The sequence below is a fragment of the Engystomops pustulosus genome, chromosome 7, assembly GCF_040894005.1.
Source record: "Engystomops pustulosus chromosome 7, aEngPut4.maternal, whole genome shotgun sequence".
Lineage (NCBI taxonomy): Eukaryota > Metazoa > Chordata > Amphibia > Anura > Leptodactylidae > Engystomops > Engystomops pustulosus.
This window is the reverse complement of record NC_092417.1, coordinates 167,955,553-167,967,786: the sequence shown is the minus strand read 5'-3', so window position 1 is coordinate 167,967,786 and position 12,234 is coordinate 167,955,553. Positions and strand designations below refer to the sequence as shown.

Genomic DNA, 12,234 nt, shown 5'->3' with positions numbered 1-12,234 from the left:
CGCATTTATTCTAATTAGAAATGGTAATGGCCGCCATTAGTTTGCTACAAGATGTTTACTTTTGTGCAGCCATAACAAGGGATCGTCCCCCCGTCCCCCCCCCCGCTCCTTACATTGTGGAAGGGATCGCACGAAACCTTTAATTGTGTCATAATCTTCTCTGACTGTCATATAACGGCCCCCATGGGTGCAGTGCACGAACGTAATGAAATGTGTCGGTGATAACTGAGCATGTGCAGGCAGGTGACATTGCTGCAAGGATCCATAATCCTCGGTATACTCAGAGATACTGGGCTATACAGGGGCACGGATTCAAGAGCTCCGCTTGCTTTCAGTGGATAGAAGGGGAACTAATACCCCGTTCACTCCTGGTCCTGCTCAGAGCTGGAGGTCTGTTGGATACGTTGTAGACATTCTAGAATTTTTGGCCTGTGATACATTGTAACAGAACAGGGAAGCGGTTTGACTTATATTGGATGCCCCTGACAGTCACATTATACTCCGACTCCACGCCATGGAGTCACCTGACTGCGCCAAACAATCAATAAGCACTTTACCTAAATGTCACTAAATAAAACTTCTGTTTAAGATCAGAAGAGACTCGTCCGTAAAACACAGCGATTGTTTCATACCCCCCTTCCCCAGCGCTTCTGAAGGTGCCGGCTATTACGTCTGTGCCTGACATTTACAGCAGGGAGGCTTTGGGCAGCGACTGGAGATTGTGTCTCTGGTTGAGTCGTCTCTTTTATTGAAGTGAAGAAATTAGTTTTTGTTGGATTCCTGTTAAACTGAACATTTTTATTTCCCGTTAAATTGTTTCTTAAAGGGCAATTCTAGACACTATTCATATTCTTGTTACTGTTGCAGAAAAAAATGCCTACAATCCTGATAGGATGTACTATTATAATACCGCCCCCAACATACAGTGCCATAATACCGCCCCCCATGTACAATACTATAATACCGCCCCCATTGTACAACAGCACAACTTCTATAATACTGCATTTATTCTCATAGATGGTCTTCTTGGGAAGATGCAAGTTTTTCCACACCTTTCTCCACCATTTAGAATTGACACCAAAATATCAATATCAATATTCGTCTCGTCAGAGCAGAGAATCTTTCTCACAGTCTAGGATTCATTCTTGTGTTCTGCACACTGTATGCGGCTTCCATAGGTCTTGCACTGAGGAGAAGCTTCCATACTCTGCCATAAAGCCCCGACTGCTGGAGGCTGCAGTGATAATCCTTCATCTCTGGAGCTCACGGTGATCTTGAGGTTCTTCTTCACCTCTCACCAAGCCTGCTCTTCCACAGTTGCTTAGTTTGGCTGGATGACCAGGTCAAGGAAGAGTTGTGGTCTTCCCAAACTTCTTCCATTTAAGGATTATGGAGGCCACTGTACTCTTAGGAACCTTGAGTGCTGCTGAAATTCTTTTGTAACCTTGGCCAGATCTGGGTCTTGCCACGATTCTTGGGCTCATTTACTAAGGGATCCGCAGCCCTACTTAGGTCGGATAGTCTGACGATTTCCAATTCCCGCCGCATTTAGCAGAAGATTTTGGTGCCGGCTTTCATGCAACACAAACCGGCGGGGGGGGGGGGGGGGGCGCATCGGACGACCCGACTGATTTGGACTAAGCGCAGGATTTATCTTTGAAATTGTGTCGCAAGCCAAGCACTGCAACGGGAAGAAGATGGTGAACTTGAACCTAAGCGGGGAAGCGACACATGCAGGATATCGGGAGCATGATCTACGTGAATCGTGGCAGAGTTCATCCTCGTTGGACAGTCCAGATTGGGGATCATGCAGGGACCGGGTAAGTAAATGTGCCCCTCTTTCTCTGAGCTTCTTGGGCAGTTTCTTAGACCTCATGATTCTCATGTGCTCTGACCTGCACTGTGAGCTGTGATGTCTTATATAGACAGGTGTGGCCTTTCCTAATCAAGTCCAATCCGATTGAACACAGCTGGACTCCAATGAAGGAGTAGAACCATCTCAAAGTGGATCAGAAAGAAATGGACAGCATGTGAGATAAATATCAGTGTCGCAGCAAAGGGTTATCACCATGTGATATTTCAGTTTTTCTTGTTTAATAAATTAGCAAAAATATCTTCATTTCAGTTTTTTTCTGCCATGATGGGGGCAGAGTGAAAATTAATGAGCAAAAAAAGAACTTTCTTGATCTTGCCAATTGGCTGCAATGAAGCAAAAAGTGAAAAATGTAAAGGGGTCTGAATACTTTCCGTAGCCGCTGTATTCTTGTACACAGGGGGCAGTAGTATATTATCTACCCCTGTTACATGCTGTGGACTGCATTTCCAGTGATGATGTGATGGTCAGGCCTGGGGCTGCTCTCTGTATAGTAATTACTATAGACATGGCCGCTCCGGGGCTGCAGCCTGAGATTAAACTGTTCTGTGTCCTTCCCATTATATAAATACAGATTCATTCTGACATTCCCAAACATTGACTTTATCGTCCCCCGCTGACCGCGGCTTCACATTTGTCAGAATCGTCTATAAAACTACAATCCGGAGATGTCCGCTAATGAAAAGCTGATGGAGCGTAATATCGACATCCATCACCTCCTTGTATGGTCTGTACGTCTTCCTCCGCTCGGCCGGGGAACGCTCCTCGCCTGCGGAGGGCTGTGGGGAAATTAGCACAATCCTGCCTTTATGGATTACAATGTGTTTGGATTAAGAAACGTTTAGCTCGGACAATGGCGACCGGAGACCCCCCCCCCCCCATCATCCTTTGGATTCGCCTCGGAGCGGAAGATTTCCCCTGCGCTGGAGACTCAATTACAATGTGATTTGTTTTTCTCACATTAGAATGAGGTTCAGGTTTTGTAGAGACAGAGTGACCCTATTACTGTAAATGGGGTCACCTCTGGTGTCTGGGAATGGGACCGGAGGAGATTACGGATTCGTAATATAATTTTATGGCGCCCCCGGGTGCCATTGCGCTGCCAGTGACCAGTCTGTCTGTGAATTATGCATCGGAACACTTCTTCGCTCTGCCGGGATCTTAGTTCAACGTAAAGTGAATGTCCACCTTTTAACCCCTTGTCACAACATCTTGAGATGATCGGTTTCTTAAAGGGGTTCTTCCACAATGTTAACATTGATCAGGTAATCGGTGGGAGTACGATGTCCCGCCCCTTTTCTAAGGAGCTGCAGTAACAGTATGACGAGGTGACATATACAATTTTCTCATTCCCAAAATTACTTTCTGCACCCAAACAGAGCTCCAGATCTTGTATAAATAAGTGTTTCTGTATCAGAAATGACCAGAAAATACCCCTTTTAAATGAGTTGCAGTAACCTGGCTCCGCCACTACACAGTCTATGGAGCTACTCATATACTTTGTTTTTCCTGCTGATACTTCTCTTGCCATTATCTTATCTAATAAATATAGATAATTGATATTGTAATCCCAGAGTTCCCCTTTTAATGTAGCGCTTTATAGGTCATAGAGCATTAATTTACTGATACAGAGTTCCAAATCCACTGCCTAGTCATAGTATTTGTCATGTAAAGCCATCTACCTGCAGCCACCCCTAGAGGGAGCTCAAGATCCTATTGCATACGACCTGTACATTGAAGTCAACAATAACATGAAGGGAACTCCCCCTAGTGGTGGGCGTAGACAGGAGAAGGATATAATGTAACTGCATACGCTGAGGGTTTGGAGCTCTGTATCTATGGACTGGGGTTCTAATTCCTCTATTATAAATCAGTTGTTGTAGAATGTTATTTGGATATTTTGTTGCTTTATGGAATAGCTTTTATAGTAATTTTCTGATGTTATTTAGCTACCTAGATGATCTGCTGGAGCTCTGCGTCTTGTGTCACGTGATGTTCCACCCCGGAGACTCCTTTCCGTTTACATTATGGGATTTCTGCTCGATGTAATTTTGTGTTATTATCCGAATCGCTCCTTGTTACTTGCAGGGAAGAACAATCTGCTGGGAACAAGCTGTACTCTGTGTATGACAGCACGCAGCAAGATAATGGACTACTTAACCCCTTCACAGCCCCCCATGTTGCTTTCTGACTTTCCCCTTTGTATTGTGGCTGCGAAATGCAGGTTTAAAGTTAAGATGTAACTCATGGGTGGGACTTTAAACTCCTAGCCCCACCCCTGCTTAATTAGCAGTTTCCAAAACTCATCTTTTTTCGGATTTTTCAATTAAACAAACTACAAGTATTTCCGGGGGGGGGGGGGAGGGGGGAGATAGATCTCACATATTTGGAGAATAACGTTTTAACACTTTTATCCAGAATCAGGGAAATTCTGCAACTTACTTGTTTTTATTTTTTTGGAAAAGTGGCTCAACATTTGGACAGTAAGCTGTAACATGCACCTCTGCTCACTATCCTATATCAACTACTATGTTAGAAGAATAAGTACACACCCTGATACAAAGAACTGTCAGTCACTTTAAGACCCGCCCACGAGGAGCTGCTCAGCTTTGTATTCAATGAGGAAATGACAGCAGATACTTTCTTTATAAATTAGTATAAGTCCCTATTATTCTTGTATCCAAGTCTGTATGTTGAACCCCGTTAGCGCCCCCTATTCCCCAGGCCAGGAATAGAAGATCCTGAGTCCTGAGCTTCTTCCCTCTTCTTCATCCTATTGAATCTCTCGTCCAGGAGTGGAAGTGTTTACCCATTTTTTTTTTTTTTTTCGCTCTCGTTTTTTCCTCCCAGAAAATTACATGGGCTAATCCGCCCGAGCCTCGGCTCTAATCACATTAGGGAATTGATAGCAGTTCAGCTGTATAATGCAAATATGCAATTTCAGTAAAAGGGTAATCACTTTTAGATGTTCTCCGCTGCCTGGTAATTGCTGCCGGTGCGCTTTAAAGGTGCAGCCCTATTTAACAACAAGCCGTCAGAGCGGCGGTGTAATAGGCGGGGGGCGCTCAGCCGTGTAATAGTCGCACTTGGCCGCCATCTCTAATGCCGCTTTACACGGTTTTAGTTGCAGACATTGCAGATTGCGCCTTTTAAGCTGGGGGTGTGGCCACACGGAGCCCCTGTAGTCATGTGACTTTAATGCTAAATTAGACAGATTTTCGCCTCTGTATGTTACTCCCCCGTGTGAAGATTCTTCATGACTACGTAAACCCAACATTGCATTTGTCAGATATTATCATCTTTACATTATCCTCCAGTTGCAGCCGAAGCAGCATTCACTATTTTGTTTTCTCAGACTCGAATTAGGAGAAGTTCCTACTGATGGTACTCTGCTGTCCTGCGTTGTGGGAGATGTGGGGTCTTCATCAGCTGTTGCACTATGAAATAATCTTATGCTTGTAATATGTTTTATACTCCAGTCACATTCAAAGCAGCATTCACAACTGTGTTCACATCAACGGGAGATTAAATCCTACTGATCCTGCTTTGTTGTGCTGCATAGTGGGAGATGTAGCACATATCTAGTACATCATCATCATCCTCATAATCCTCATCTTTATAGACTTCTACTCCAGTCACATCCATAGCTGCAGTGACCAATTCATTTATTGCTTTTCTCAGGCTACTGGGCATGCTCTGCTGTGCTGCATTGTGGGAGATGTAACCAAGTCCAACAGTGCAAGACAATCTGATCTTTTCATTGTATGTTATACTCCATTCACTTTCAAATCTGCATTCAAAATTCTATTCTCACTTTTGACAGGCGATTAGATTAGATCAGAACCTGCTGGGTTGTGATAGATGTAGAGATTACTTGATCGCTACAATGTGCATCCATGAAACAATATTATCTTTTACTTCATGTCGGTCACTTTCTTACACTCCAGTAACACCCAAAGCTGCATTCACAATTCTGTTCTAACACTGTAAGTTCAACCAGTACTGATCACGCTCTGCTGTGGAAGTCATAGAGGTTACATTACCAAATGTGTTTTCTACCTATTAGTACTCACTTTGTTTTCTGCTCCAATCACATCCAGAGCTGCAATCACAATTCTGTTGTACTTTGCTACATGGTTGTAGATGTAGTGTTTACCTTAAGACACTGTGCTCTTCACAGTGTGTTTTTATACTCCAGTCACACCAAAAGCTGCATTTACAGATTATGAGTCTCATAACGTTTTCTACTCCATTCCCATCCAGAGCTGCATTCGCCATTCTGTTATCCAGCGATCCAGGGATATAAGGACCTATAATCGAGCCAAGGGCCCCATGTATAGGTGACCACCATCAATATAATAAAAATTGTGACTGCAGCTCTGGATGCGACTGGAGCACAAACCAATCTTTTCACCGCGATAAAAAGATTTAACCTGGAAAATGATGTTCACGAGTTTTGTTCCAGTCTGGTTAATAATTGATGCGTCTCGTAACTCCAGGACTTTAGAAGGAAAGCGCCGGAGCTTTAGCAGAACCACAGGAGTGCTGGACTTGCAGCATGTGATTTTCTGGAAGAGCTTCACATAAAAGTTCTCTTCTGAAAGTTCGAGTCCAGATTCTTGGGGAATCAGCACAAAGAACACTTCACGCTGATGCATAATTTAATGGCGCTTACAGTGCGGCCTAAACAATGGCGCAGCCTCCCTTTATCCAATATTCATTATATGCGAGTGCCGTACCTTTAAGAGACAAGTCGGCTGAGGTTATGGGTATAAAATATTCATGGAGGTGATCCGTTGTTTGTTCCGTGCTGAGGGGTCAGTACGGATCACAGGGCCCGAATCATGGCTCATTACTTGACTATTAGCCTGGAAATCAGCTGCAGTTTTGGAGCTTTGGGTTGTGTTCTGCTCAGGCTTATAGTTTTCGAGTTACTGTAGACTCTGGAATCATTGTGACCTCCATAGATTGCATTCTCTCTGACTTACTTGGTCTCTGCTCATCCTGATCCCCCTGGTGCTAGGTTCAGATTCAAGTTTTTGAGAATTCAGCAACACACAAACCTACACACAAACATACCTTAAGGGCATCTATGATCCTGAGGTATCAGACCATGGTATAAGGGGTTAATCGCACACTGCAGTCAGATCACGCCTGATTATGGGGATTATGCATTGTATCCAGGCTGCGGAATGTTTGGATGATGGGTATGATGCATTGTATCCAGGCCGTGGAATGTTCGGATGATTGGGATAGTACATTGTATCCAGGCCGTGGAATGTTCAGATGATTGGGATAGTACATTGTATCCAGGCCGTGGAATGTTCAGATGATTGGGATAGTACATTGTATCCAGGCTGTGGAATGTCCGGATGATGGGGATAATACATTGTATCCAGGCCGTGGAATGTTCGGATGATTGGGATAATACATTGTATCCAGGCCGTGGAATGTCCGGATGATGGGGATAATACATTGTATCCAGGCCGTGGAATGTTCGGATGATGGGGATAATACATTGTATCCAGGCCGTGGAATGTTCGGATGATGGGGATAATACATTGTATCCAGGCCGTGGAATGTTCGGATGATGGGGATAATACATTGTATCCAGGCCGTGGAATGTTCGGATGATTGGGATAATACATTGTATCCAGGCCGTGGAATGTTCAGATGATTGGGATAATACATTGTATCCAGGCCGTGGAATGTCCGGATGATTGGGATAATACATTGTATCCAGGCCGTGGAATGTCCGGATGATGGGGATAATACATTGTATCCAGGCCGTGGAATGTTCGGATGATGGGTATGATGCATTGTATCCAGGCCGTGGAATGTCCGGATGATTGGGATAATACATTGTATCCAGGCCGTGGAATGTCCGGATGATGGGGATAATACATTGTATCCAGGCCGTGGAATGTTCGGATGATTGGGATAATACATTGTATCCAGGCCGTGGAATGTTCGTATGATTGGGATAATACATTGTATCCAGGCCGTGGAATGTTTGGATAATGGGAATAATATATTGTATCCAGGCCGTGGAATGTTTGGATAATGGGAATAATATATTGTATCCAGACCGCGGAATGTCCAGATGATGGGGATAATACATTGTATCCAGGCTCCGGAATGAGACACTGGGGGGGAATTTATTAATACAAGCGGTTAGAACGTCAGTCTTAAAATTCCCCCCTCCAGGTTCGGCACCCAGCCTCTTAGGGATTTATGGATGAAAACTCCGCCTGTCCGACCTGTAGACCAGACCAGAACTGTTGGAGTTTTTTGCTCTAGTCTCCCCCAGAACTCCCGGTGTGGATGATAGGGGTGATACATTGTATATGATGATAATTAGATTGTCAGCTCCTGGGAGTAATACATTGAGCAGGGATGATGGGAGTATTACATCCTGTGGGATGATGGGGGTGATTCATTCTATGATACTGTCAGTCCTCTTATAAATGCTCTGTACAGCGCTGCAGTATATGTCGTTGCTCTATATATGATGGCATCAGAGGCCTAATGCGCTTCCTGATCATGAGTGAAATATTAATTGCAGCGTCTAATATTGAAGATTTACTGATTTAACCCTTTGTTCTCCGCAGAGGCCCCGCAGAAAGCCGAGGAAGCTGCCGTTGAGCCCTTCACAGACTCCTCCCTCTTTGCACATTGGGGTCAGGACCTCAGCCCGGAGCACCGGAGGGTCGCCCTTAAACAGTTCCAGTATTATGGCTACAATGCGTATCTGAGTGACCGGCTACCGCTGGACAGACCCCTCCCGGACCTGAGACCTGCAGGGTGAGTAATGCTAATATCATGTACTATGTGGTCAACCATACAGCAAACCTCCATCCTTTACACTGCAGGCTGCATTCACCAGGGGGAGGTCTGTGTTTTTACCTAGAGAATTATATTATTATATGGAATCTCCATTCCCCTCCCTACTCCAGACCCCTCTGTTATTACTTTCTCAAACCTTCTTGCCCCCCCCCCACCCCCCCATTTCTCCAGGCCTCTGCTTCCCTCCCTCCTTTTTGCTGGACCCCTCTGGTTTCCCCACTTTTTTGTGTACCCCTCTGGTTCCCCCTTCCTGTAGGAATAATAGTTCAGCTTTGGTAATCTTCCACCCATCAGCCATCCGCTTCCAGGGGTCTTATACCCCCCCCCCCCCCCCCGGTACCTATAGAAGGGTCTCCCTGTCCTGCTATAATCAGTGGATTTAGAATGAGTTACATGATGGTGTAGACCCTTCTCCTAATCCCTGGCTCTGCAGAGCCCCCCAGTTGCCCCCTCCTCCCTCCCTCCTCCGCCCCCCTGCTCCCTGCAGCCTCACATTGATGTTTTCACATCACTTAAGTTATAGTAAATCCCTGAATTTTCTTCTTTCTGGAGGGAACGTTGTCAGTATAATTATGTCTTAGAAGAAAGCGCCTTCCTCATTATCTGCGCTGTACCTGGCGGCGGCTCCACCATGATGGCGGCCTGTCACTGCGCCGCGCTCACTCGCTGTGATTTAAGTTTATGGCAGAGATGGGGCTTCACCCCCCGGATCTGTGCCGTGTGTGGAAACCTGACCCCTCATCAGCCGCTCAGCATTGTACCTGCAGTGTAAAGCATGGAGGACAGAGAGAGGAAACCAAATCTCCACAAATGGCAACAATGTAACCAATAGAACTCGTAAATGGCAACAATGTAACCAATTCAGAGAAATCTGCATTAACCTTTCGTTTGCCACAGCACTGGATTCTGTCACTCATTACATTTATACATGGCCTGTTTGATATGGAGCAGGTGTCCCCATCTACCTCCGCTCCAGCGGCTCCGTATAGCGCGCAGGTGCGATATAATACAGATGTTATACACCGGGGGCGGTGTGCACAACACTCAGGCATCAGTCATGTATCTGAATCATATTCATAATGTAACAGGATAACAGCGTCACAGAGTATTTCAGGAGAATGAATTATGTCAGGTGAGTTCTTTATTAATGTGTGACTGTATCACACATGACCGGCTTAGATACAAGACTTGTAAGACTACAAAATATGACAGGTTTGCATGCAACAGCTGAGCATTATGAGACATGATAGGATTAGATACACCGCAGTAACATACAAGACTGTGTTAGATACACCGCTCTGCAGGCAGGATCACACGTGACTGGATTAGATACACAGCTCTGTGGGCAGGATCACACAGGGCTGGATTAGATACACAACACTGCAGCAGGACAACACATGACTGGATTAGATACACCGCTCTGCAGGCAGGATCACACATGACTAGATTAGATACACCGCTCTGCAGGCAGTAACATACAGGACTGGATTAGATACACAACACTGCAGCAGCACAACACATGACTGGATTAGATACACCGCTCTGCAGGCAGGATCACACATGACTAGATTAGATACACCGCTCTGCAGGCAGTAACATACAGGACTGGATTAGATACACAACACTGCAGCAGGACAACACATGACTGGATTAGATACACAGCTCTGTGGGCAGGATCACACAGGACTGGATTAAGTCTTTGCAGTCTCTGAAATGCTTAGATACATGGCTTGGTAGACAGTATCGCACACGATCTTATTTAATATGAAGTCCAAGTGGACAGTATAGAGGACGGGCTTAGATACACAGCTCAGCAGAACTGTATCTCACATGATGGACTCTGTGGACCCCCCTATAGATACGTGTATCTCAGCAGAACTCTGCAGAAACTTTTTCTGTGTTCTAGAACGTTTTTGTGACATTATATCAGTTTGGTCGCCCTGCACCTTCCGGGCCGTCTCCGATCCTAAACCCGCGCTCCTTGACCCTAGAACACAAGTGTTTTCCCTGCAAGTCCTACAGGCTAATGGAGCGTTAGGTGTCCGTCGCCATGGTTACTAACACTTTTTGCGCAGACGTTTCTTCTCCAAGGTTGTTTTTCAATTTTCGAAGTGAACAATGCGACCGCCGCTGCTCCGCACTCCATTCACACATCGCTGAGAGGCTCGTACATTAACGCCTGTCACTCCTGTCCCCCGGGGGGCGCCGCGCCATTATTCTGAAAGAGGAAATATTTGTAACAAATAACATTTCCCTGTAGATTTACTGTACAAAAGCCCCGCAACACAATGTTCCAAACACCCAGCTGTGCTATGGAATCGGTACAAGCCCTGAGATGTGTGACACGTATGGACGCCAGCGCCAGGCGCGGGATCTCGTAGGAGATTTGGGAGGTGGAATCACTTAACGGGCAGCAAAAAATTCCCTTTACATTTACAGCGACTTTTCCTTCGGCTTCTTATATAAGCTTCATGCTGCATCGCGTTGAAGGAGATGTAGACATTATTTTGGAGGATCATGTCCTGTGCAGACTGGAAGGAGATCCTAAATAACAGCTGTTAAGATGCTGCTTCGGATGTGACTGGAGTATATAATATTGTTAATGTGAATATAACTTGAAGGTATATTCCCGCATCTTATCAATCACTTATTCTTATGACTATGGAACAATAACTGACACGTCACATGACCTATTATCAGCTCTTATTCAATTGATTTAAATGTCAACTGTATTACCAAACCCAGCCACCGTACAATGTATGGCGCTGTGCGTCTTGTCTACACACCCTTGGGTGGTTGTATGTTGAACCCCCACCATCTGGTCGATAAGTGAATAACCCTATTAGCCCTTTGTCTTTGCTATGTTCACTATCTTTGCTTGCAGTCATTGAATAAGAGCTTTAGTTTGTTTGTTTGTGACTCTGCACTAGAGATGAGTGGACACAATGGGGCTCATTTTCTAAGGGTCAGCGGAGCGCATTTTCGTCTGGTTTCCCGACGATTTCAGTTTTGCGCCGCATTTAACAGGGGATTTTGGCGCACGCAATCGGATTTTGCCGCATCGGCGCCGGCTTGCACTTGACACAAATCGGGGCGCTGGCCGTCGGACAGCCTGATGGATTCGGACTACGTGCGGGATTTGACATTTCAAATTGCGTCGCAAGACACGCACTTACAAGCACCGGGAAGAGGAAGGTGAACTCAGGAGCACAAGCTTCATGAATCGCGTTGGACTTCATCTTCATGGGACCGTCCGGACCGTGGATCACAACAGGACCGGGTAGGTAAATTTGCCCCAATGTTCGGTTTGTCCGTGAATCCCCAAACCCGAACGAGAAGATCGGATCCCCTCATATCTACCCTCAACCTATTCACTCTAGACAACGCTCTGCCTACTGCAAGCATCTCTATACTGCTGCGTTACAATGTATCAGCCAATGAATCCTTGTGACGAGTGATTTCATTCGCTGACAGTAAACCAATGACTAATTACAACACAAAGTCGATGAGAAAGT

General features: G+C 45.4%; 1 protein-coding gene across 3 annotated transcripts in view; it reads left to right on the top strand.

Moving 5' to 3' along the window:
* Positions 1-12,234, top strand: part of GALNT18 (polypeptide N-acetylgalactosaminyltransferase 18) — a 147,164-nt gene that overhangs the window by 91,832 nt on the left and 43,098 nt on the right. For all 3 annotated transcript variants that reach the window (XM_072118855.1, XM_072118853.1, XM_072118856.1), the window contains exon 2: positions 8,485-8,677. In XM_072118855.1, coding sequence (XP_071974956.1) covers positions 8,485-8,677 — 193 coding nt within the window. The remainder of the gene's footprint in view (positions 1-8,484; positions 8,678-12,234) is intronic.